At 47.6% G+C, this 27842-nt stretch overlaps 1 protein-coding gene across 2 annotated transcripts; it reads right to left on the minus strand.

The window, feature by feature from the left end:
• On the minus strand, positions 1-26612 carry WNT8B (Wnt family member 8B). Of its 2 annotated transcripts, none has more exons than XM_048506849.1 (6): positions 26282-26612; positions 15358-15391; positions 14120-14258; positions 13380-13568; positions 12029-12171; positions 1-2930 (listed from the first exon to the last, which is right to left on the minus strand). In XM_048506849.1, the coding sequence occupies exons 1-6, from the start codon at positions 26347-26349 to the stop codon at positions 2370-2372; spliced, it is 1134 nt and encodes a 377-aa protein (XP_048362806.1). In that variant the 5' UTR covers positions 26350-26612; the 3' UTR covers positions 1-2369. The 2 variants fall into 2 exon arrangements, with proteins under 2 accessions (XP_048362806.1, XP_048362807.1); XM_048506850.1 differs by having other exon boundaries at positions 13380-13505; positions 26282-26606.
• Positions 26613-27842: the final 1230 nt, after the last annotated feature.

Here is a 27842-nt window from a genome sequence, read left to right on the forward strand (position 1 = left end):
TTTTAGTTACCACAGCTTTCAATTTATTATTGACTAACAAGCTACAGGTCTACTGGCCAGTAAGAAGTAGGTAGATTGGTTTAGAACTATCCCAGTGTTGAAAAGTAACTCCGGAAGATTCAGTCGATGAATTCTTTTCCTGGGAACTACCTCTGCTTCTTGGTATATCATACCCCATGGGGAATTTCCTGCATACCATGATAAAGTACTTCTGTGTATCCCATTGTGTGGCCAAATATGTCTTCCATCCAGTTACAAAGCTTTTACTAAGCTCATCAAAGTATGGAATCTAGACAAGCAAACAGTTGTGTATACATCACAGTTAACTGTGCAATAAATTAAAACTTCAAAGTGCTTAACTCCTATTTACAATGCAATTCCCCTTCATCAAAGGAAAAGGTTTTTGAAAGAGGCATAGAGGACATGAAAGGAGTTTTAACAGTGTACATTCCCTCCCACAAGGGGATGACTGCAAGGGATACAACACTCCAAATTCTGTGCCCTCAAAAGATAATCTCTGGCATGGGGTGGGGGTGGGGTGGGCTCCTCGTGGCCTATGGCAAACCTGCTTGGAGTTGGCTTCCTTTCCCTCTGGGCTCAAGATGTGCTCGTTCCAGGTCAAACGTCTGAATGGCTCTGCTCAGCACAGGCTATCACTGTGTCCTCTAAACTGCTTAGCCTGACTCTGACACTCTGCTCTGAAGTTCTTGTCACAGGGAGCCGGGTGCCAAGACCTGCCTCAGTTGGCTCTCAACCTTCATGTGTCTTATCAGTGCTCCCGTTTGCTCTGCTTGGAATAACTTTTCTGGGCTGGTGTTGGGAGAAGCTGGGGGATTTATTCTGTAGTGTAACTCTGGGGGACCAGGACAGCTGGAACACCCACTACTGGAAGCCGCAGCGGATGAGCCAGAGGCATTGCATCAGCATGAGACAGCGAGTCATGGGATCCCTAAACCAGTGTGTTTGAGACAGCAGCTGATTAAGAAGGTCAAATGGCACCCTGAACTCTTCCCGCCAGAGCTCCTAAAACCCTTATTCACACCGGGTTGCACTGCTGAATGCTGCAGAGATGATCAAAGGGATGGAGGAGACCGTTCCAGGAAAGCCCAGGTGGCACCATCCACAGCAGAGCCAAGGAGGAATGAAAAATTCCTCGGGGTACTGATACTATACTCTGAATATTAGCCAGGTAGCAGAAATAATACACTGTGGATTTATTGGGCAGCAACATCCTCCCACCCCACGATTTTCTGTTTATGAAAATAAAAGTTCAGAAAATGGAGATCTTTTTTACTTTTCAGAAAAAGCTGGCAATTTTTTTTATCTGTCATGAAAGCGAAGAAACAGCCAAAATGTGGGTTTATAAATTTCCCAACCTGCCTCCTCCCCACTTGGCCCACACGTCCCGCTCTGATCCACCTTCCCTCCAAAACTTCCACTGCAAAGGATTCCTAGCTCCCATTCCTCTCGTTCCACTTGCAGGGTTCCTCCTGTTCACACAGCCAGTTTGCCTCGACCTCTTGAGAGCAGTTTGCAGATTCAGCTATTGCAAAGAGCCTCTAAATACCGTCAAGGCTCCAAAATGACCTCCTTCATTCCCATGAAACCCCGAGTCACTTCTTTGATCAAGGAGCAAACTGGATTTTGATGCAGAGGTTAGGAGAAAGAAAAGACTGTCACGTCTGGTTCTGGGAAGAGAAGCAGAATCCTGTCCCCCGGAGTCTGACTCTGAACCTTGGGCCCACCTAATTGGATGCAAGAGCCCTAAGGTGATCTAGTTGGATGCTGGTCCCTGGAATGTTTTCTAGCTCCTGATAAGGGTAGGCTGCCCCATACGGTTGCCAGTTCTGGACTGGGAAATCCCTGGAGGCTTGGGCACGTAGCCTGGGGAGGCCAGAGTGTAGGAGGTGAGGAGCATCAATGGAGTATAATGCTACAACAGGTGGGGGGAGTGAGGGGTGGGGTATAATAGCCATTTTCTCCAAGGGACCTGATCTCTGTCACCTGCAGATCAGTTGTAATTCTGGAAGATCTCCAGGCCCCATCTGGAGGTTGGTAACACTACCCCTAAAGCCCCTGTCAAAAGGGCTGCTGCAATCCTTTCCTTGGAGAAATGGTCAATTGTCAACCAGTCCAAAATTAGACTTGCTTCACAACAGTTGGCGAAGTCTGGGGTGGCTTCATCTTTGCTGGAACTTCTGTGAACATCTTCCCTGCGCACATCCCAAACCGGGACACTTTGCTCTACCTTAAATGCAATGCAGAGATCACCTTCTTTCCTCAGTGCTGCCGACACACATGAAAAATAAGAAATGAAGAGATTTGTGAGAGGAGGTTGAGGGGGTTAGGGTCAGGGGTGGGTGCGAACATTAGGGCTGCTTCCTTTTGAGTTTGCGGAGTACTCCACCGCCCCCGCTGCGCTCCCGTTTCTCTTTGCGGATGCAGTAGTACTTGGTGACTCGCTTGCGACACTGCTCACAACGGACAGCACAGCACCAGTGAAACTTGCAGTTGCAGCTGGACACCATCTCGGCTCGCCGCTCCTCCACGGCCAGCCCACAGTCCCCACACAAGCGCTGGCAGCTCCGCTTCTCCCACTTGCTCAAGGCCTTGCCTCTCTTGAGGCATTCCCGGCCCTCCGTCCCCAGCAGGCCCAAGGTCTTGTTTTCCAGGCAGTAGTCGGGCGAGTCTTCCAGGTGGACCAGCTCCTTCTTGGAGATGGAGCTGAAGGTCTCAGCGATAGCCCCCCGGCTGGCTGCGCTGTTGCCTGCCCCCTGGAGTAAGTCCACTTTCAGCGCCTTGTGGTACTTCTCCTTGAGGTATGTACCCACTTCTCGAAACTCGGACAGCTGCAGCCAGCAGGTCTGTGTGGTGCAGCTGCCAGACACCCCGTGGCATTTACAGGTCCTCTTCATAGTCCCTTTTACTGCCTAGAGGTGAAAAAAAAGGTCACTGGACATTATGCAACAAATCCAGGTAGACAAGAAACGCCTCTCCTTCCTAGTCACAACATAAGTAACATGAGAAGAGCCCTGCTGGATCAGACCAGTGAGGGTCCCTCTAGTCCAGCATCCTGTCTCACACAGAGGCCAAACCAATTCCACTGCAGGGCCCACAACACGGCAGAGAAGCTGAGGCCTTCTTCTGATAAGGTCTCCTGGCACTGGAATTCAGAGGTTGACTAAACATGAAGAAGAGTTTGGACTAATAGCCCCCCTTTCTCTCCTATAAGGAGACTCAAAGAGGCTTACAGATTCCTTTCCTTTCCTCTCTCCACAACAGACACCTAGTTCTCCAGATTAGAGCCTGCCTCTAACCACTATACCACACTGGCCACTGATGGGCCTCTGCTCCATGGGTTTGTCTAATCCCCTTTTAAAGGTGTCGATGCCTGTGGCCCTCACTGCATCCTCAGCAGTGAATTCCATATTTTACTCATTTGCTGTACAATAAACTATCTCCTTTTGCCATTCTGAATCAGCTTTATCCACCCACCAGCTTCACTGGATGCCCTTGAGTTTTGGGAGAGGGAGAAAAAGTTATCCTTCCAAACTCTCTCTTCCACCAGCACAGTTTTATGAACCTCCATCTTATCCTGGCTCTTAGTTGTTGCTTTTCCAAAGAGAAAAGCCCTGGGTCATTCGGCTTTTCCTCACAAGAAAGGGGCTCCAACCGCCCAATCATTTTGGTTGCCCTCTTCAGTACTTTTTCCAGCTCTGTGAGATAATGTTAGAGCTGGGGTGCTTTCCTTAAAGCCACTCCTCATTTTCCCATTTGAAGAAACTGTTGCAAAACGCTTGCACTGAAAGTCTTCCCCCCGCCCTTATTTCAAACCTAAATTTATGAACGACTGTCGCTATTAGCTGCTGAAACCATGGCTATCAGTTATGGATTCCACCATCAGGCTTAACGTAAATGAACCTGTCCACTGTAATGTCCTGTATCCTTACACCCTTGTGTTTGCATAGTTTGTAGAAATCAAATTAATATCCCCCCCCATTCCCATCCCGGACGAGCTGCGCCACAAGAAGGATGGATAGTTTTCGCCACCCAAGCCTCCACGTCTGCGGTGAGGAGGCACCATTGGTGCTGTATGTAAGCAACTTCCCAACTAGACTGGCTAATGTGGTGGAAAGTCTCCACCCCAATGGGTGCTGTTTGCATGGAGGCTTTCTATGTTAAAGGGGCAACCCATGCTCACCATCCAGATTAAAGTCTTCATGACATGAGGTCAATATTCTAAAAGCCACCTGGTAGCTCAGCACAGCTCCCTCCAACTACCGTTTCCTCTGAGGGAAAATAGTGATCAATTCCGCACGGTAGAAACACATTATAATGGGTTGATGAAGGGAAATATCCTGGATTGGGGAATAACTTTACATGGGTGCCTTCTCCAAATGGGTCCCTTCTCCAAATTTTTCAAAAAATGCCAAAATCACCATCTTTTTTAAAAAAATCCTGGATTGAACCCATTCCTGAGGGAACGGCACCCAACCGCTTTATTTTTCTTGCCCTACCCCCAGTTCTCCTGTATTATGTCATGTCAGCTTCGTTTCCGCTGAGCTGCCAACCGATATAGCTCGCCATTTCAGAAACATCCCCCAAGCACATTTTCTCTCTATGGCAGTGACTGTGAGCAGTGGTGGGATTCAAATAACTTAACAACCAGTTGTTTACAAGAACCATTTTAACAACCGGTTTGTCAGATCCTCAATGATGGAAACAACACTTTGAGTTTGGGAGCTCTGATGTGAATGGCATTCACCCATTTGTTATGTCCAGGTAACCAGCCGTTCCAGGAAACCAAATATTGCAAGCGGTTACAATAGATGCAAGAGTCATGTATAGCAGAAATTTCATAATGCTGCTCGCCATTAATCAGAGTTGGTGGAGTTGAACTAGACTCTGGATGCCACAAATCCGGGAGTGGTGCTTTCTTGAGCAAACTGCAATGAAAAACAGGGTGGATTTTATGTAACGCCTTTGGTAAGTCTAGGTCAGCAGTCACACCATTAATTATTTTCAGAATTTTGTATGGCCCAATGTACTTCAACCCCAATTTAGTGGGCTTGTGAATATCACGCAGATTCTTTGTGGACCATATCTCTGACCACTAGAGGGAGCTCGTGCATATGTTTGTCAGCTTGCCGCTTGTAAGCAATCTGAGCCTTCAGTAGCACTTGACGAATAGCAGGCCACCTTTCAGACAAACTATGGATCAACTCCTTTAATTCTGGGGGAACTGCCTTCCCTTGAGGCAGAAAAGGAATGGGCTTAGTGGAATGTCCCGAAACTATCTCAAAGGGAGTCTTGCCGGTGCTGCTGTGAACCGCATTATTGTACGCATATTTGGCAAACAACGGTAGATCTACCCAATTGTCTTGCTGGTAGTTTACATAACACTGCAAATATTGCTCCAATGTCTGATTGGATCTCTCAGATTCCCCATCAGATTGAGGATGATAAGGGGAGGAGAGAGCCTGTTCAATACCCAATTACTGCAAAAAGGATTTCCAAAACTTAGAAATAAACTGACTGTCTCTGTCAGACACTATCTTGTCCGGGGTAGAATGCAGATGGTAAATATGCTAGATAAACCATTTAGCCAATTGCTGAGCTGTGGGTAGTGACATACAAGGAATGAAATGTGCCTGTTTGGAAAACAAGTCCACAACTACCCAGATCACAGTTCTCCCATTGTTGGGTGGCAGGTCAGTTATAAAATCCATAGAAATCACTTTCCAGGGACCATTGGGGAGGGGGGTCAGTGGCTGCAATAAGCCTGGAGATTTCCCTGGAACCCGTTTGACCATGGCACACACTGGGCACCCTTGAATATTCGATTCTATATCCTTGCAGATGAAGTGCTACCAAAACTGCCGACGAATAAGATGCAGAGTTTTTACAAAGCCAAAATGACTGGCCGCTTTAGAATTGTGGCTCAAACAGATGACATCAGGGCGAAGGGAGGGTGGAACATACAATAGATCACCCTTACACCAAAGTCCATCCCTCAAGAACAATGAGTCACTTCCTTCCTCTACAGAAACCGCCTTCGTGCCCGCCTCCAAAAACGCAGCAAGCAAAGTAGAGGGAGGCTGAGGGGCTGGCGTTTCCTGAGGGTGTGACTGGGAGCGTGTCACGACTTGCCCCAGATGGGTGGGAGACAGAATGGTCTGGGAAGTTGGGACCGTTATAACTGAGTCCACCCCCTCAGGCAGGAAGGAAAGAGCATCGGCCAGTTTGATTTGCCCGGGAAAAAATGAACTGTAAAATGAAAGCGATTGAAAAAGTCCGCCCATTGGATTTGTTTGGCGGTTAGACAACCGGGCTTGCAGAGAGATGCCAGATTCTTGTGATCGGTCCAAACTTGGAAAGGATGCTCCGCCCCTTCCAAAAAATGCCGCCAGACTAGCAAAGCTGTTTTTATAGCACAAGTTTCCTTGTCGCCAACAGTTCAATTTAATTCAGGGCCAGAAAACTTTTTAGAGAGATAGGCACAGGGGTGTAACTGGCCAGAAGCATCCCGCTGCAAAAGCGCTGCACCAAGCGCTTTATCTGATGCGTCTACATGCACTACAAATGGCTGGGAAGGGTCGGGATGATGCAAAATAGGTTCAGATGTAAATGCAATTTTTAGAGTGTCAAACGCTCTCTGGCAGCTATCTGACCAACACAATGGAGTGTTTGGCTGTCCCCTCACTGGGTCCCTTCCCCTTGGTACGCAGCAGATCAGTGATTGGCAATGCTAATTCAGCAAAAGTAGGAATAAAGTCATGATAGAAGTTAGCAAAGCCCAGAAAGGATTGTAGCTGCTTCCGGGTTTGGGGAGGGGGCCAGTTAACAACATCAGCGACTTTAGCCGGATCCATTTCCAAGCCAGCAGCAGAAATCCGGTAGCCCAAGAAATCCAACTTGGATTGGTGAAATTCACATTTGGACAGTTAACAAAAAGAGAGTTGTTAAGGAGCCTCTGCAACACCTCCCGCACTAGCGCAACATGGGAAGCCTCATCCTCTGTGAAAATAGAACGTCATCCAAATAAACTACAACTCCGTTATACAGCAAATTGTCCAGAATTTCATTGACCAGACTCTGGAACACACCGGGAGCTCCACTTAATCTGAATGGCATAACTAAATATTCATACTGGCCATAACAGGTGTTGAGAGCAGTAAAATATTCATAGCCGTCCGCTATACATACTCGATAATAAGCCTCCCGCAAATCCAACTTCGTAAAAATATGGCCTTTGCCCAAATTAGCCAGTAAATCTTTTATGAGGGGCAAAGGATATTTATTGGTGGTGGATACAGCATTCAAACCTCGATAGTCCGTGCACAATCGTAAGGAGCCATCCTTCTTTTTGATAAACAACACAGGTGCAGCAAAGCTGCTCTGCGCCTTCCGGATGAAATGGCGGGACAGATTTTTATTCAAAAAGTCTCGTAATGCAGCATCCTCAGTCTCTCATGGGATATAAATGACCCTTAGGCAATGTGCAACCGGGAACCAATTCAATTTTACAGTTTGAATCACAGAGCATCACATTCAGTCTCCTCAAACACCTGCCATAAATCCCGGTTGGGCGCGGGGATTTCAGTTGGGATGGAGGTGACGTGGTTGCCATAACTCAAAGCAGTAGATGCAGGAGGGTGCAATGACATATGCTCACCACAAGGGTGTTCAGTGAATGTGACAATATGATCAGCCCATTGGATTTTCGGATCATGATCTATTAACCAAGAAATCCCAAGAATGATCGGCTAATCCGAAATATTAGCTATTACAAAACTTCTACGTTCCCAGTGATCTGCACATTAAACAAGTACTGATTCTGTATGTGAAGTCACTGGGGGGCCACTCATAGGGCTGCCATCCATTTGATTGAAGGACAAGGTTATATGTAGCAGAAAAGGTTTTAAATCCAAGCTCTCTACCACACTAGGATGTATTAAGTAGTGAGAGCAACCTGAATCCACAAATGTGTGGACTTTCAGTTTAGGACCCTTGGGACCTTTGGACAGTATTAAGGGTAGAATGATGGGTTCACTCACCCTCTCCAAAATATCCTGAGTGTTGTCCAAAGCGGTCTTTACATAGCCTTTACAGTCTTCATCAGACAAATTGTAATCCAATTCAGTGGGGAGTGCGAGACGTGCTGTTCCCTTCTTAGGATTGGGACCTTTGACAGACGGCTCGCCTCTCGGGGCAGGAGCTTTTGCCAGTCGTTTTGCTGGGCAGCCAGCTGCCATGTGACTGGGTTCTCCACAGTAGAGACATAACCCAAGGTGCCGGTGACATGCATTTTCAGTTTCAGACAACTTCTGATGAGGTAGGGCCCCAGTTTCTGAGGTGCCAGTTTGCCCACATGGGACTTTGCTTCATGCATATGTGCATCGGACATGCCCGCCAGCATGATCCATTCCATAAAAGTCTGGGGACTGTCCTATTGAAGAGACCACCGTAGCAGTTCAGGGTGCAAAGCTTGTTTAAAGGCAAACACCTTGACCAGATCATCCCAGTTGGGAATCTTACTGGCCACCGTGCAGAAATTCTCCACAAATTCCACAAAAGGCATAGTCCCTTGGCGCATCAGCATTAGTTCTTCCTTGGCCTCCTCCCCGATGAATGAACTTCCAAAACAGCGTCGGAGGGCTATCATAAATTCTTGAAAGTTGCGAAGTTCTGGAGCCCCTCTCTGAAAGAGCTGCATATGCCATTCAGCTGCTACATCATCCAGGGCACAGCCCACCTCATATACCCGTTCCAAGTCATTTTGGTACTGACAGTCATATTTCTGCATATGGGTGCTGACTTGAACCAAAATGCAGGAATTTTTTCTGGGAGCCATCATAACTTGCCATCAGCCATACTCGGGGGACCTGAAGAAGCTGCGGGTATCCCACAGGAGGCATCATGGGGTACCCAAAAGGTGGTTGAAACGGAAATGGTGGTAGCAGCAGTGCTGGTGGGGCTGGAAACACAGGAGGGACCAGACGAACTGGTGGGGCAGGAAAGCCTAGAGGTATCGGTTGCTCAGGAACCCCTGCCGGCTGAGCCGGTTGCCCTCCAGCTGGCTGAGCTGGTTGCCCACTAGTGGCGCCATCGCCCGACTGAACTGGAAGTGGTGCCGGCAGACCTCTGGCTCCAGCCAGCACTAGTACTGCCCCATCTGCTGGAATGGCTGCTGGGAGACCACCACTCCCAGCTCCATCCACAGAAGCCCCAGCCCCTAAGGGAACAGGTGCAGGTGGCTGTTGTTGCTGCATACGAGCGACACGGGCCTCCTCAAATGCCTGGTTCTGTTCCGTTTCCGTATGAGCTATCACCAGGTGTAGCTCCATCAAATCCTGGTGCATCTGGTTCAATGCTCTCTGGTACTCTACCCGCTCATTGTCTCAAACCGCCTCTTGACTGTGGAAGTGGCACCACATTTCAGTGTCCCCTGGTTTGGCGGTTTCTCCAGACCGTGCTAAACTTCCAGGTACTTTTGCCAAAGAAGCTGTGGCCCAAGTGGGCCCTCGTCCAAATCCAACAGAGGGACTGTAGGCACAGTTGATACTTGTTTCCGTCTCACTGTAACTCCCGGTAATGGAGCAGCCAGATATTGGGGAGCCTTGGCAGCTACCAGTCCTTCTCCCCGAATGGGGGATGAAGTGGTCTGTCCACTCGCACCTGCTCCCAGGTACGGATCACAAACTGCCAGACCCGATTTGTCATTCCGAAGGGTATCAGACCCTGCTGAACCAGCTTTGCTAGAAACGAAAGGCACCCCCTCCTCAATCAGGCTAGTCAATCAGGACCCCCAAGGTGGCATTCTCCGAAATGCTACATGTTCCATGCGCAGGGCGAGCCAGGCAAGCAGAGATACAGGGTCTCAATGCGTGGATGAGAAGGTGGTGCAAGGCAGAGGGTTTCAGATTTGTCAAGAACTGGGGAACCTTTTGGGATAAGGCAGGCCTGTACAAAAGGGACGGGCTTCATCTTAACCAAAGAGGAACCAGGCTGCTGGCGCTCAACATTAAAAAGGTGGCAGAACAGCTTTTAAACTGATCCTTGGGGAAAAGCCGACAGGAGCTGAGGTGACTTCGGTTCGGAATACAGAGTCCATGGGGATGCAGACAGAGAGGGAGGTTTTTCTAAATCCCAACCTCGCTTACAAGCCGAGGAGCATAGCAATGTGATAAGTGATAGTGTCTACAAAAGGCTAGAGGGAAAAACACATAAATCCCAGGTTAGGGACAGGAGACAGAGTATACAAGTGTCTCTATGCTAATGAAGTAGAAGCCTTTGACCTAAAATGGGGAGCTGGAGTACAGGAGTTTTGAAGGGAGGACATTGATATAGTGGGCATTACAGAGACATGGTGGAATAAAGGGAAGAGAACCAGTGGGATGCTGTTATCCCAGGTTACAGGCTCTACAGGAAAAGGATAGGACAGGAGCATATGTGGGGGTGGGGTGGCCATCTACATCAAAGAGAAGGCATAGTGTCACATAAAATAGACAATGCAGAGGGAGCTGGATTCCTCCTACAGAAGCACTGTGGATATATCAATACCAGGGGTGAAGCATAGTTTAACATTAGGAATATATTATCGTCCCCCTGACCAAATCGCACAAGAGGATTCTGAGATGGAAAAAGAAATTAGAGAGGCCAACAAAAGCAAAAACGTGAGTGGTAATTATTAGGGTGATTTTAACTATCCCCATATAAACTGGAAAAATGCATGTTCAGGTCATAGTAAGGAGAGAGCATTCCTGGATATGCTAAATGACTGTGGCTTAGAGCAGATGGTTGTGGAACCAACCAGGGGAGAGGTGATCCTAGATCTAATTCTATGTGGGACCCAGGACTGGTGTGGGAAGTCAGTGTTGTTGAGCCGATAGGGAACAGCGACCACAATGCTGTCAGATTCAGTATCTCTGCATGCGAACAAGTGACAACTACTAATGTAGTTACATTCACCTTCAGAAAGGGAAATTTCTCAAAGATGAGGGGGATAGTTCATTAGAGTCGGCCTTGGCCTGCTGGTGAAAATGAGCAGAAACATACTACATAATATTCTACTGAAATCCCTTCCGCCCCAAGCCCAAAGCAGCAAGCAGCCCCAGCAGCCCATAGGCATCCTGACAGGGTTCTGCCAAAGTGGTGCGAACCTGCTGAATCCCACCACTGACTCTGAGCACCATTTCACCCAAAGCAATGAATTCACAACAAACGTTCTTTGGGTGCTCAGAGCACACAGCTAGGTAGGTGCATACCTTTGGATGTGGATGGGACATATTGCTTTGCTCCCTTTTGGGGCAGATTTTATTATATCTCACAATGTTAAGGGGGGAGTTTACATGCTTCATGTTTACGAGTGTTGTGGTTTCAAAGCCCTAACCTTTTTTTTCACGCTGGAGAAATGGAAGGGGGAGGTCCTGCTTGGGCTCCTGGGATTGGAGTAGATTTTCCACCAATTGGAAGCATTTCCTTAGCAGAGGATGGGGGACTGTGGTGATAGAACAGCCAATTAGAACACAGGAAAAATGGGATGTTTGTGCCTACACGTTTGCATTGTAAAAAAAAAGCATGTGAAGGGGCAGAAAGAAAACAGATTGTTTCCTTCACGAAAAACAGCCACCCATGCGAAGGACAAAAATGGAATAAAACAGACCTGGATTAAAAAATAACGGATGTAACCCATTATTATTATGCTGTGCGGAATCAGCCAGTGTTGGAGTGAATGTGGAGGGCCCACCTGCCCCCTTGCAGTGCTCAGAGCCATGATGAGCAACCAGGTGATTTTTAGGACAGTCCCTGAGAAAAAAAGATGGGGTGGGGAGAGAAACTGGGAGAGAAGGGGTGCGGGAGGGAGAAAGAGGGGAGAGAAAGGTGGGGGAGAAGAGACAAAGGAAGAAGAGGGGAGAATGTAAAAGCAGAGGCAGGGGATGGTCCTCTCTGCAAGTTCCTTGCAGATTCCCATTTGTCTATTTGTTTTAATGAAGAAACCCTACTGATGACTTAGCAGAGAACGTACCTTTCTGCCCGCCTCATTATTATGCAGGTTCATCGCTGCCCTGGCATCCTGCCCGGTCTCGAGGGCATCCACAAACTGCTTGGAAATGGCCTCTCCAAAGCCCACGTTGTCGCTGCATCCGCCCCACAGCCATCCCTGCCCCCCTGCGGAGACATACCAGCCGTTAGGAGGCAGAATCAGCCCGCAGGGCCACTGGGCCTCCCACTCCCCCAGCTTCACGGTGGCCCAAAGGAGGAAACACGTTTTTGCAAACAGTAGGATGAGACTTGGCATTCTCATTTCCATGTCTGGGATAAGACAAATTTCACTGGGGACCACATGCATCATTTGGATATTGGCTTGAAATGTGACACTTAAAAAAATTAAAGCTGCATATTTTACAGTGCTGATTCCCATGCAGAAAAGGAAAACTTGATAATTGGAATGACAGTATTTCTGCCCCACAAATTAATTCCAGGCCTTGCCAGAATGTTCAAATCATGTGCAAATTGCAGAAAAACAATTAGCGCAATCCTGTTCTTCCCTTAGGATGCAACATTAAGACATGTTGGTGCCCACTGATCCATCTACTGTGTAATTTTTGGTATTGTTTATTGTGGCACGGTAACACTAATGCTTTGCTTCTCTTCTGTTCCAGATTTCTGGTTGGTTCCATATCTCTACAATCCCAACCATATCAGATTGTTTACTTGATGTTCCGTGGCATTAATTGGACTCTCTCTCTCTCTCTCTCTCTCTCTCTCTCTCTCTCACACACACACACACACACACACACACACACACACACACACAAGTCTTGACCCTCAGTGAGAAAGGCAGACTACTATTAACATGAATCAATGAATAAAAATAAATATTCTGAGCAGCTTTCGCTAATACTTCCTACCACAGAACCTCTTACAGGAATTCATCCCAGGGCCTGAACTTGAAGCCTTTGGCAGCGGTTGCTCCACAGAAGACCCCCCAACCACCACCACCCATACTGAGAAAATGACCTCCTCCTTTCACACACTGTGTGCAGCTAGATGGAAGATCATTTTTTTCAAAGACTGCAATGTTGCTGTGTTATCTTATTATGGACAACCTCACATGAAGAGGCCCAGAAAATGGCCCAGTTTAGCTCGGGGGGAAGGAAGGGCCAAGTGGATGTACCCTAGGAAGCATCTTGTAGCTCTAAGTGCTCATGGCTTATGGAGAAGGGCCTTCTTATATGACCCTCTAAAAGACTGTGGAGTGGACAGCCTAAAGCACATATGGACAGACGCTTGTGATTGTGCCGGCCTCCTGCTCTGGGTCTCTGTCCCTTTGCTCTGGAAGCGAACAGCGATGGGGCTGTCTGGAGTCACTTTACCCAGCTGTCCATTGCGGGAGTCATCACATCCACAGTTGTCAAAATCTCCAAGGCTGCAGTTGCGTGTCAGTGTGTACATGACTCCAGCAGAGCTGATGGCGTGCACAAATGCTGTTTCTCGGTTTGCTGTGGAGCAAAGACAGGAGAGAGCTGCAGAAGCTGCGTGAACAGGATCCCCACTGCAGACACCTGTGATGATGACAAAGGCCAAAGCGGGGGTAGGGTGGGTGGGGGAGTGAGCAGACAAGGGGCTGGCAAAGGAACGGGTGAAACATTTGCCTTGTCTTCCTTCTTCCAGCTTCTCAGTAGGAAGCCACGGGCAGCTGCCTTGCAGTTTTGAACAAAATTTCAATGGGAAAAATCATCAGGGAGCTCCTTGTAGTTTGGCTCTAAGACTTTGATGAGAGAGCCGCTCAAGGGTCCCACTGGAGGCCTTGTGAAACCTGTTGGCCTAAAGCAGATAGCAGTCCCTAGTGTGGCTAGCCTCAGCTTGAGCAGAATGGTTCCTACCCCTCCCCTGGGAATTACAAGTGATCTCCAGACTCCCCAGTTTGGAGAATGGACTTTATGGGATGATAGCCCAGCTGAGTTCCTCCCCAAACTCTGCCAACCCCCACCCCCAAGACTTTGCCCTGAATCACCAGGAATGTCTTTGTCTAGTTATCTAGTTGTCTAGATCTTTGTTAGATCACCAGGGAACAGGTAATTTCCCGCGGTCTTAGGGGCCCAGGCTGACTTACCACTCCGTAAACCTCCATGGCTGGAAAGCTGCAAAGCTCTCTCAGGGCAGTTCCAGCGATCCCAGGCAAACTGGAATTTGCATTCCTCAATTCCGCTCTGTGCCCCGGCGGCCACACTGCTGGAGTAGATGAGGTAGGCCTGTAAGAGAAAGACTGTCAGCAGCAGGAGTTTCTATTGGAACTACAGAAACCACGGCATTTGGTTTTCCGAACAGCTTTTTATAATTTAACTCTCTTTCTGCCTGTGAACTTCATTTGGAGAGCTGTTCTCCTAGTCACAGCACACTACAGCTGCATGCTGCCATTAGAAATGGCTGGCACGGGGCTGGGGCTACCTTTCAAAGAGAAGGAAGAACTGGGAGCATCTCCATGTGTGAGCAGCACTGCAGGTAGCACACAGATCCATAGGGTAATGCTTGTGGACACATGGCCAGGACAGGGTGAGACACCCCCCCCACCCCTCCAGCCCAGTCTGAGCAAGGAGCATTTCTGAACTGAATGCTGCAGTGGAGCCTCGCTTCAGGCTCAGACGAGGTTCCCAGCCTTCCGTTCTCCCAGAAATACTGCTAACCTCCAGACAACATAGATAATTTTCCCTGGAGAAAATGGCAGCTTCTCTGTGACATCCCATCCCCCCCCCCCCCTTTGGAACTGATCTCGTCCCCAAATTCTGCAGGGCCTAATTTGGTACAGGATTCTGGTTTTTTCTCCTGTGCTGTTTTTGGTGGCTGAAACAGCTGGGGGTGGGGGGCAGCACAGATAGATCCACTTTCTCTCTGGGAGCTGGCACCATTCAGAGCACCTGCTGACCCCCAGTTGGACAAGCGGCTCCCACTCCACTCCCCAATCCCCCATGGCCACTGGGTGGTTCTGCCTGCTGGAAACAACACAGGTGAGGAGGCAGGAATCCCCAGTCCCACGCTGGCCCTGCTCTGCAGCACATTTACTCATGAGTTGACACCAGGAGCTAGCAGCTTATTGGAGGGGAAGACACTTTGGGCCAAGCGTTCTCTCAGCCCAGCAGACCTGAGGGTAGATTGAGTCCATATGGAAAGACTGGGGCAAAGAAGACCTTTTTGTCAGTCTCTCGATAGTTCAGTGTAGAAAAGCCTGAAGCGAGAGCAGGGGGAGAGGGAGGTTTGCAATCCTGGGTGGCCAAAGGAGGCAGAGATGAGGAGGTAAACGCAGGCTTGCCAATCTGGGCTGACTGAAACACAGATCAAAGGGAATGGCCTTACCTTGGGACCAGTCATCAGGAAATTGTTCACTGACCTGGAAGGGAGAGAAATGTTCATCAGTGGGGAAAATGCCTGGAATTCTTCTGTTTCATCCCTGCCCACCCGTCCACCCCCCCACCCCTGCAGCTCCCAAAGTGGTCTCTCCTCTCCTGCCTTCCTCTCGTGCCAAGTGCTGCCCACCCTATCTTGCTTTCAAACCAATTTTCCCCACTTGCTCAATCTATCAATAAATATTGTTGAGTATTTGCGTTTGATAGTAAAATGCCAGCTTGGGTTTGCTGAAGGAAGGAAGGAAGGAAGGAAGGAAGGAAGGAAGGAAGGAAGGAAGGAAGGAAGGAAGGAAGGAAGGAAGGAAGGAAGGAAGGAAGGAAGGAAGGAAGGAAGGAAGGAAGGAAGGAAGGAAGGAAGGAAGGAAGGAAGGAAGGAAGGAAGGAAGGAAGGAAGGAAGGAAGGATTATAATAGAGTTGAAATTAGAAAGATTGGTGGTTGTTATTGTCATTATTAATATTATTACTACAAATACAAAACAGCTAAGCAGGGTTCTACTACTATGGGTTCTACTCTGTGGGTTCTATACGTACCAATTTCTGAGCTGTAAATTTCTGAAATAACCTTGTTGCTGCTTAATTCAAACACCACTTTGTCTGTGACAGTGAACACACGTGCATCTTGCCAACATGCTTCACTTTGCACTTGAAAACAGGGACAGGTACTTGGATAAATGTAGGTTTTGTATCATTTCCAGTTGTACATGCATGGAGTATAACATGTGGGTTACCCCATTTAATTTTTTTTAAAACCAAAGGGACACTGTACATGAATTTTACATTCATTCACTGTAACTAGACTAGTAGTTGTCCGAATGTAATCTTCATTATTATTCATATCATGTTTACTATAATGGTGAAGGGGACAGCTTATCTCAATCATGAAAGCAGAAAGCCAGGCCATCAATCAAGAAGGCAAAAGGTCCCGAGTGTGAAGGAAAATATGGCTTTGCAAATTGAAAGATGAAAACTCCTCCCAAAAATGTCCCAGTGAAGACTGACCATGGTCCAGGAAGAATGAAATGCTGAACACACTTGAAAATCCATTCACAAGAAAGAAAAAGGGAACTGGTCAAGAGCTCAGGAAATCGAAAAAGGCAAGATTTGGATTGAGGAGAGTTTAAGACCGATTTCCCACTGAAAATCAGATGTAGATTAATCCAAGTTTCAAAATAAACTGCACCTTTTCATCGCGGTTTCATCATCCTCACTGCGTCATGTTTCAATTGAAGACATCTGTGCCTGCCTTGGATTCCAGAAAAGCGACAAACCCCACTACCATGCAATCGGCTTCCCGGGACTGTCCTAATTGGCTGTCATGCCAGGGCAGAAACTTTCCATCATGTTCTACTGAGTACACGTTATCTCCATCAGACGTTAGTAAAAAAGAACAGTGGAGCCCAAGCGTCCCCATTCTCTCGTTTTCTCGTCAGAGTAGGTAAATGTAAGACCAAATCAGAGGAACAGAAGAAGCCGAGTGAAACAAAAATGAAACTTAAATAAAAACCTGCACGCACATCATGCATTGGCTGCTGCAGTCTGATTGGCTGGGAGCATTTGCGTCACTGTGTAAGGCGGGAAACTGAAAACGAAATCAGACGCCCAAACCTCCCCACCAATCTAGATTGGAAACGTGTTCTGGCAAAAAGTTGCACAAGCAACCAGGTACAGGAGAGACGTGGGATATGGGGGGGGGGGGGACAGAGCCAGGATTTATCTGCATTCCAGGCTTCGGCAGTGGGGAGAACGTGACGAAATCTCAATATTTCGAGTGACTATCCTGGGATCAATCACCAGTGAGGAAATCGCCTTAATGAATTCTCCTGTTGCAGTTCTCTTGAGCTCCAGCTGGCTCCCTCTGACAGAAAAGTGGATGATCCTAGAGGTGTCAACCCAGGCTGGAAAATACCTGGAGATTTGGGGAGGGGGAGGGGAGGGGTACAATGCCCTACAGTCCACCCATCAAAGCAGCCATTTTGTCCAGGGGAACTGATTTCTGCTGTCTAGAGATCAGCTGTAATTCTAGGAGATCTCCAGCCACCACCTGGAGGTTGGCAAGCCTAAAGTAGATGTGCCAAACAGGTCTAATCATGAAAGAGATTTCTTCATACCTGGGGGGGAACCTCAGCAGTGAGGAAAAGATGACCATCCCCCTAAATAGGAACTCTCTTCATAATAGCCAGATGTGCCTGTTGCCACAAAAACATTTTCTTTGCCATACAAGAGCAAGGGATTTCCCAACATGCTTTCACTCCGCTGCAGGCTGCTTTCAAGACTGGGGATTCTCGGTATTGCTTTCATTGCTGCTGCGAATGCAAAGGCAGGCACACTGGCAAAGGGAGGTTTCTACACATTGCCTCCATATTTCCCGCCAACCCCTCCCTGCCGTAGAGATCTGCAGCAACTGTGCATCAATTCTTGGTCACTGTGGTGACTGATCATACCCTTTTGTGTGGTTTTGTTCATGCATGTGCTGTAGCACTGTAATGGTTCTATTCATAGTTGTAATAGATGTGGCAATAAACTGTTGTGGTGCTGTAGTGCTGTGCCTATTATGGAGGGCTCAGGAAGTGTCACTGCTTTGTGCCCCATTCCTTCCAAATGATGTGCTTAGACTGAGAATTTCCTGAAACATCATATTAAAGCAGGTGTACGATGCAGTACATGAGATGAGGGAAAACCTAGGGAAGGAACAATTAGGCCAGCCTTAGTATGAAAGATGAGGTAAGGAAGCTGCCCCATAAGGCCAGGGTTCAAGCATCGGTAGGTCCAAAGAGCCTTCCTTATGAGTCTTCATTTCCCGGGTTCAGGGTTCAAAGGGGACCAAGTGGTTGTTTTCAAGCCTGAGAAATAGCAGTCTGCCTGTTCCAGCCCCAAAGTAGGGAATTCTGTCTCCAAAGAGAAATTGTGGCATAGCCTCGAAGTAGCGAAGGCTGAAGGGCAGACTTGGAGCAAAAAGCAAAGTGGACCACTAATCCAGCACGCCTGTTGTTCGGGCTCCCTCCAGCTCAGGAACCAGTCCCACTGCGGCTGGTTCCTGAGCTCCAGCTGAATGAACCCTAGCTACTGTTGCACCCCTCACCCAGTGGCGGGATTCAGCAGGTTCACACCACGTCGGAAGAACCGGTTGTTAAAATGGTGCTTGTAAACAACCAGTTGTTAAATTATTTAAATCCCACCACTGCCCTCACCTGGTTCTCAACCTGAGCTTTCTCTGCTAGGGGGCCAGAGGAGAAAGAGATGGAAGTATTTATTTAAGACTCGTGTGTACGTGAAAATGAAGATCGGGGTAAAAAGTTCAGGTCAACCCTAGAAATCAGGAGACAGACTGGGAAGGGCAGTCGTGAAGGGAGCTAGAAAATATCCTTGAGGCCAGTGCAGAGGCACACAGTGGGACAGGAAGCATGTCAGGGCAAGAAATCTTGTCCCAACACACTTCCTCTTGCCTTGTGGGTGTTTCTTGCTTTCCCCAGGGAAAATGAGAGCACTTCTGACATGACTTTTCATGCTAGAGCGGGGCCAGGCCGGGGAACGCTAGCAGTGGGTAATCAGCCTGAGTGTATTACTGGTGACCAAGGTCAAGTTAATTCATGCCACAGTATTTCCCATGACTATGTATGGGTGTGAGCATCGAAGAAAGGTGACAGGAAGAAAGTTGGTTCATTTGAAATAGAATCCTGGAGGAGAGTTTTACGGATACTGTGGACCGCCAAAAAGACAAATCAGTGGGTTCCAGATCAAATCAAGCCTGAACTCTGCCTAGAAGCTAAAACTGTTGTTTAGAAGCTGTGGCTGGTTGGATGAGAGCAAGTCGGCTGAAGTTAAATCCTAAGAAGATGGAGGTCCTGTGGCTGGGACGAGGGGAGAGATTGGTGGACTTTTGCCTGCCTTCGCTAGACAGCGAGGCCTTACATCTAGCCTCGTCCATTAAGAGCCTGCGCGTGACTCTGGACCCAACATTATCATTGGAGGCCCAGATGGCTTAGACTGCCGGGGTAGCTTTTCGTCATTTGCGACAGGCACGGCAACCGGCCCCGTATCTATCCCATTCTGACCTGGCCACTGTGTTCTATGCAACAGTCGCCTCTAGACTGGATTATTGTAACGTGCTCTACACTGGCCTGCCTTTGATGGTGATCTGGAAACTAAAACTCATACAACATGCGGCAGCCAGACTGCTTACGGGAACATCTAGTCGGGACTGGATTACTCCGATCCTATACCATCTGCACTGGCTGCCCATCGAGTTCCAGGCCATTTTCAAAGTATTGGTTTTTACCTTTAAGGCCATAAACAGCATTGGGCCTACATATCTGAAGGACCATGTCTCCCCATATTGCCCTGCTTGCTCCCTCTGTTCTTTGGAGGAATACCTGCTGGAGATCCCTGGCCCAAAAAAGATTCGTCTGGTCTCTACAAGGACCAGGGCCTTTATGACTCTGCCCCTACCTGATGGAACAGGCTCCCTAAGGAGACCAGGGCCCTGCGGGATCTACAGAGTTTCCGCAAGGCCTGCAAAACAGACCTGTTCCGCCAGGCTTTTGGAGAGCCAGGTTAGCCATCAGACCCTCGTACTAACCTGGCCTCCCGTGGGGGGGAGGGGGGAGTCCCCATCAGTTGCTGCTCAAAAATCTGTTGTGCTTCTAATTTTAATTTATTGTTTTATGCTGATTTTACTGAGATATTTGCATCACATGTACACCACCCTGAGCCTTCAGGGGAGGGCAGTTTTAAAATGAAATAAATAAATAAACTGAGGTTATGGTTCTTTGGTCACATTACGAAAAGAAGAGTCCCTGGAAAAGACAATAACGCCAGAAAAAACAGAAGGCAGCAGGAAAAGAGGAAGGCCCAACACAAGATGTGCTGACTCCACCAAGGAAGCCACAGCGGCCCTCGGCTGCCAAGACCTGAGCAGGGCTGGAAACAAGAGGACATTTTGGAGGTCATTAATTTGTAGATTTGCCATAAGTTGGAAGTGACTTGATGGTTCTTAACATAGACCCCTCCCCCAAACAAAACAAACAGAAAGTGTTTGAATTCTTATTATGAACTGCAATCACTTTGACTGCATGCAATAAAACTGAATTAGGAAGAGCTGTATTCTAGTCAGTGAAATGCTGGATATTATTATGATTGGTCTTGTTTTGTACTGTGTGCATGTCAATTGTTTTTCACCCTTGTTAACAAATGCTAGGTAGTGGACATTCATTTCATAGCTGGATTCTTAGCATGAACAAAAATGACTTGAAATGAAAATGTTATTATGCCATGGTGGCAGAATATGTTGAAACATACTAAAAGAAAGGTTGATGATTTATTCCTTTCCCCACCATCTCATGAAATGCCACACTAGCTCCTTCCTAGGGAGCAGGTGCGCACGTGAACTGTCCTCTCCAGACATTGGATGGGGTCACACCTAGATTTTGTCCACACTGGAAAATTCCAGCAGTCTTCCTTCCAGGTTGCTTTACTGACTTATTCTCAAACCAAGCAAATAAATTGACTTGTTTCCTTGAAATTATGTCCATGAAAAGCTTGTGCAATCGTTTGCTCTTTCCCTGATTTCGCAGAAGTTGAATGCTTTAACTAATTAGTAACTGATCAGCTAAAGACTGAAAGCATTAAACAATCAATTGGCACTCTTGGGCCAGAAGCCCCTGAGATGTAGAAATGACAAAAGAAACCAAGGAGGAATCTGTCCACTTGTATTCATAGTGGGCAGCTATTTTGCATTCCCGGCTTCCATTCCAGAAAGAAAAGCCTCAGACTAATGAATTTGGAATCAAGGCATCAGCCACACACAGCTGGGCACTCCGGCTCTCCCTACAGTCATAATTCATAGTGGAATTTTCCTGGGGTGGACAACTGAGTCCATTTGGGAACGGTGGCCATGCCTCAGTGATTGGGAGGTGAGGATCTGGCAACGTGTCGATGCCCCTGGAGTTTTCAGCAACATGGCTGAGTGTGCACATTTTAAATCATTCTGGTTTTACTAAGTTACTATAATTGAAAATATAAAAAATATAATAAAAATGGAGACGAATGGTAAGTATTGTTTATTAAATTGTTTCTTGCATCTAAGGCCCTTTCCGTGCGGGCGGTAAAGAGCGCCCCAGGGACGCTAAAAACAGTGTCCCTGGGGAGGGGTTCGCACGGCCGCCCCGGCCTCGCAACCCCCGAGGGGCGCAAAGACACTGCTTCCGAACCTTGCTCCCCCAGCGAGGGTTTTCAAAAGCAGCGTCTTCCAACCGCTGCCGTGCTAACAGCAGCGGCTGGAAGGCGCCATTTCCCCCGCACCGTCCCTGAGCGCTTACCTCGTCTCCTGGCTTCCAGCCTGTCACAGAGGCCAGGGGACACCACCCCTGGCCTGTGACTCCAGAGCCATTGCTCCAGCCTGTGGGGGCATGTCCCCTGGCCTCTGCAACGAGCTGGAAGCCAGGAGACGAGGTAAGCATTCAGTGACGGCGCAGCCTGTGTGAAGGCTGCGCCGCCGCCTGCCGCCCTCCTGGGACCATCCATGCAAACGGTCCGGGGTGTGTGTGTCAGCATTGTATATGCTGACGCACCCCTGCACTGTTGTGGTGCAGAAAGGACCAAAGAGAATGTATTTATTTGATACAGGGATTTTTAAGCCCTGGCTTCAAAAACTTTATTTTGCCCACATTGCTTCGGGTGACATCCACAATCATTTCAGTGTAACCAGTTTGTGCTGCAATTCAACAGTTTAAGCCCCACTAGACCGTTTGTCTAAACATGGCCTCTGAACACAGAAGTTTTATTCTGCTAGGACAATTAGTGGTGTTTATGGGGGCTCGGCTGGAACTAGGACCAGCCATAAGCAGCCTGCTGGGTGACCCTGGACCAGACACTTTCTTGGAACCAAACGGAACTCAAGGGTTACTCAAGGGACAAAATGGCTCAGAACTCTGCAGGGCCTCCTCCAGTTTTTTGGGAAAAGAAAGGGATAGAAATTGGAGTAATGTCTTTAAAGACGACATGGAGGACACTGCTGGGTGTTTAAGGCAAGTTGTTTGGTTGTTTGTTTGGTTGTTTGGTTGCTTATTCGACTTCTATACTGCTCACCCCTGGAAGGCTCTGGGCAGTGTACAACAACTGAATTATGGACTGTTTCAGAAGTGAGAAGGCAGAGCCAAGCTAAGAAGTGTTAGGAGGTCTTGTCTGAAAACAGTCACACAGTTATAATGTGAATGGATCTTCACTGAAATTTGACACACCTGCTTCGTAGGAAAGTTTTACAGGCAGCTGAACATCAGTATGTCATTGTGAAGCTCCATTTTCAGCCATCTCTTTGTTTTCCTACCATCAGATCCTCTGAAGATGCCAGCCACAGATGCAGGAGAAACATCAGGAGAAAAATGCTACTGGAACACGGCCATACTGCCCAGAAACCCCAGAACACCCCAGCCGTGAAAGCCTTCAACAATACAATCTCTCTGATATTTTTTATTTATTTAATTATTTGATTAATTGATAGTCCACCTGAACATTCAGTGAACAATGGAGTAGATTTTGGGTTGCAGAACCAATCAGAACCACACAGAACTGAAGCAAGGCACAAATATTAACATGACACAGTAAATGATACAAAATCACTCAACAGGAGCCAGTTTAAAGCAACCGATACACAGTAGTACAGACATCAGTCCCCAGTCACTCATCCAGGTAACTTTGTGGAGCCTTTTGTACAGGGCTACCTTATTGCCTGCATAGAAGAGCTCTCTCAGTTTTGCATAGTTTGTAAAAAGCCAGGAGAGGAGCCTTCTTAACCTCTTCAGGCAGGCCCTTCCAGAAGATGAGGGAGGGGGCACGGGGGGAAGGCACATGGGGAAGGCACATGGACAGGTGATGGTTCATTTTCCTACTTGCCCATTTGCAACAGTAAGATAGTGCTGGAGCCATTTCTCCACACAGCCAGGATACACAACTAATCTTTGAAGGCATTACAGTGGTATTGCATTGATCAGTTTCATGGTGCAAATAATATTTGCTACAAAAACCTTTGGGGAATAAAGTTGTACCCGTTTGCCTCAGCATTTGCAAGAGGGAAGATGGTTCAGTCTAACATGGAAACTCCAGAAATCCTCTTCAAAACTAAAATTAAACGAAAACAATGCTTTAGAAACTGTGAGAAACTAAGTATGAAGCCCACCTAGAAGCTCACAAATGCCGAAGCCTGCTGTTCATGGTTGACTCCGTTTCCATTTCTGGCCTCTCAGTTCCACAACGATGCAGTTACTTTTATTCAAGAATTTCAGTCTGATTGTGCCCATCATTTGGCAACAAAACTGGATATGAAATCCCTTTTGCGCATTTACAGCTCTGTCTACAGCAGCGTTGAGGCTCATCACATGGCTTATGACAGAGGAAGACAACAGGATTAATATTAATTGAATGTAATCAGGTTTAATGTCCACCGGTTTCAATGGAACTACATCAGCTTCGGCCTAAGAACTAATTGAAAATAGAGTTAAAATTGTACTTTTTGCTACTTAGATACCCTAAATAGGCTTGAGTTTGGGTGAATTTCCAGGAATTTGAAAAGCAGTAAAAATGTTCTGTCTTTGTGGGATAACAATGGCCGTTTCCTCACTTAAAAAAAAAAGCAGAGGCAAAACGGTTTTGTAAGCTTCGGGTGTTTTTGAGCGCGCAGTCATGCTCCCCACTGCAGGTAGTTCGCGCGGGGTTTCCCAAAAGGCGCTGTTCCAAACAGGAACAGAAATGACGCGCACTGAGGGGTCTCGAGGGTGGCAGAATCGGGGCGGCTGCATTGTCGCCGCTCCGGTAGTGGGGAGTGCCGCTGGAACCCGCGTTACTTGGAGCGAGTAGCACGCAACAAAAGGTGAGTGGGGAAATGGCCAATGTTATCTGTATGGTAGTTTTCTTTAAAAAGAAACTGAAAATGGAAGTAGGGAGCTAAATAGGGAAAGGACAGAGACCTAATTGAGGGCTCTGGTAAGGTGAAATGCAGACTGGAATCAGCCTTGACTTGTTGGTTTCACATTTCTTAAACAAAGAACATCAGAGACATAAACTGAGGAACTAAACCCTCAAACCAGTCCAAGTGCTAACTCTGCCCCCCAAATCCTTTCAAGACCAAATAAAGTCAGTCCCACCTTCAGGACGTTTTCGTGTAATATGTGCTATTGTTTGCCATAAACATCCTTCCAATATCTACATAGATTTAAATAGGGGTACTTCTGGAACCAGCAAGAAAACATTTTAACTGCCCAGGCACTCTGTGGCTCTGCAAAAGTCTTCAAAAAGGAGATGTTAATTCTGTGAGAAATTGCTGGATTAGAAAATCTAACTCAATTCATCCAAGCTTGAACAGAAACAAAGGTTTCCTTAATTGATATGCATGTTAAATTAGTTTAGTGAACCTTGGAAGTCAAATGAATAAATAGATAGCAAGAAAGCTGATGATCTTACAGGTGCTGCAAAATACTGTTTGCTTCACATCAAAACTGCCATTGGACTTTAAAGCAGCTGCTTGTAGCTAGACATAGCTCAAAACACAACTTTCTATCACAGCAAAACAGATTTCTTCTGCTTATCATTCCCTCGGTCCTAGCAAGTGGATGGATTCAAAACATGCATTTGGTAATTGACATTGACTGCTCCACTCCCTGGATAATGGGATTCCAGTGAGTTAAGGTGGCTGAAAGGGACCCTGGGTATGCACACACCTGACCTCCACTCCTGACAAACTGCTAGGGATGAGTCAGCCAGCACAAACTCTGGGTCCCACGGAACTCCTCAAACAACTTAATGCCACTGGAGTTTCTTCATAAGGGAAAGCTAAGCAAGACCAAGTGCAGGGAGAAAAATACAATCCCAGTTGTCCACATTCACTGAAGAATTCACTGCCACTTGAAAACTGCCCAGAGCTGCTAGCAAACACTAGCAGCCAGTTTTTCAAAACTGCCAGTTCTCATCTCAGACATCACTTTTTTGCAGAAAATAAACTATGGAACAAATGCACAATCTCCATGTGGTCCTCCAGAGCAGCACAAGCCCCCCCCCCCGGTCCCCCCAATCTCAGTCCAGCAGCTCAGAGCCCTGAACCTGCCATAGGCAAAGTCAGAATATGGATTCCTACTCTGACTGCTGGTGGGTGTCCAGGCACCTTCAACACAAGGCCCTTGAATGGGAGATTCCAGGATCTTCCTGCTTGCCAAGAAGGTCCTCAGCCTCTGGTGCCGTATCTTTCACCACCCGTGCCGTAGCAGAACGCAGCCCCAGAGTCCTGCAGAACTAACACCCCAGTGACTGGAAAGAGATGAAGTGTTGCTGACTATGACTGTCATGGGAGGATGCCAGAGAGACCAAAGTCTGCTCTTCAAAAGTCAGGTTCTCCTCACGTGAGATGACTCCCCAGTATCACATCTAACTTGCATCAAGAGGAGAAGTGGTGGATTTCAACTGCCCCATGGAAAATGGGCACTGCCAACTGAACTAGAGACTGGGGGTAGCAGCTGAACTGCTGATGACTTTAGGGGCATAAAACAAGAGAGGGAGATAGTGCCACAGAATGGGAAGCTCCAGGCACAGGACAGAGCCTGCCTTGCCATGAGCTCATCTGGCAAATTGGAAGTGATGCCCCAGATCTTTTACCAGCCGCTCCCCTGGGGCTCCCACTGATTTAAGGCAACAGCAGTTTGGGTTTCTGGAGTTCAAAAGGGACCTGTCTTTTAACGTGCCCAGACTTTGCAAAACACACAAAATTATGAGCATCCAGGGGCAAGAGAAAGACAGCCAAGATTGAACTAGTGAAGGGAAGACCAGGACGGCATCGCCTGGGTCCCCCCCCATCTCTCTCCAGAGCGCAAAGTGAGAAGCTGGAAGTACTCACCAAGGGTGGCTGAAGTGGAAGAAGGAGACAAGGAGCACCGTGCCTGGATAAGAGCCTGTCCGAAACATAATCCAAAGAGACACAAAGAAGTGGGAGAGAGAAGGAAAGACAGACCGAGAGCGAAAGTAGGTCTTAAAAAGGAGCTTCTCGCCTGTGCTCCTCAAGTGTGAAGAGAAGTTGAATGACCCCCAGATTCAAACTAGGCTGAAGGACAATCAGTCTTGAAGTGCAAGTGGGGGGGGATGAAATAGAGCCACCGAAATTCGTAAGAAGAGATTATCTACTTAATTAAACATTTTTCCCACTCTAAGTCCGTCAGCCAATCAGAACTCAAGTGCCAGAGAGAGACTGAAGTGATCAAAAGAACACCCCAGGTTCCTCAAAGACAAATGCCCCAAGAAAGGGGGTTGGGGTGGGAGGAGAGAGAAAGATAAAAAAGCATAGACAAAGCAAATCCTCCCCATCGTCTCTGGCGCAGGCTCCACCATCAGTTCCTCTGCAGCATCTCCAAAGGCAACTGGGAAAGACTGATTACAAATCCTTGATCTTTTGACTTCCTTTGCAACTGGGGCTTCTGTGGGCATTTGGTGTGAAACTGAGGGAACCCAGCTTGCTTATTCAGAGCCCAGAGCCTGGGCCCTCTGGGGAAGGGATGGCAGACAGTGGTTGCTGGCCCAGTGGAGGCCAGTGGCAACTCTCACCTCCAAGAGAGACACAGAGTCAGTTCCAAGAGGCCAGGGCCTTCCTCTTTTCTCTGTGACATTCCTGTTGGCCTCTGGAGATGAGCACCTTACCTAGAGAGAGATGACAGCATCCCATTTGAGTCTTTCAGAATGCTTACTGGGACAGCCAGTCGTGATCCTAAAACATCCGCACTGGCTGCCAGTCAAGTTCCAGGTCATCTTCAAAGTTCTAGTATTGATCTTCAAGGCCTTACACGGTTTTGGACCTGCTTGTCTCCATGACTCCCCATATTGCCCTCTAAGACCCCTCTGCTCATTGGAGGGGAACCTTTTGTTGGTCCCCAGCCCAAGAGATATCTGGCTGGCTTCGACATGAGCCTGTCTGGAGTGATTTGTGAAGTACAAAGCATCTACTAAACTAACTGGAATGTGGATGTGCACTTAATCTCCAGGAGTGTCCCAATCTGGATATGGCAACCATATCCAGGCCCCACCTGGAGGTTCACTGTTTGAATCAAGTGGGGATCAGTGTATCCAAGTACAACCCAGTGGTGGGATTCAAATGATTTAACAACTGGTTGTTTACAAGCACCATTCTGCCGAAGTGGTGTGAACCTGCTGAATCCCACCACTGGTACAACTCAACACAAATTACACTGAAGAAGGCTCGCAGCAATTGCTGTCTACTTTCCAATGAAGTTTTAAGTAACTCATATCCAAAATTACAAACATTACGAAAGTACCACAAGGTATCTGAAAAACAGATTCTAATCACACAGATAAAAATTCTGTGAAGTACAAAGCAATTTGAATTGGGCAAAGGTCAACAAAAGCAGAAAGAGTTAACACACACACACACACACATATCCCAAGAGCCT

The sequence above is a fragment of the Sphaerodactylus townsendi genome, linkage group LG08 (genome assembly GCF_021028975.2).
Source record: "Sphaerodactylus townsendi isolate TG3544 linkage group LG08, MPM_Stown_v2.3, whole genome shotgun sequence".
Classification (NCBI taxonomy): Eukaryota; Metazoa; Chordata; class Lepidosauria; order Squamata; family Sphaerodactylidae; genus Sphaerodactylus; species Sphaerodactylus townsendi.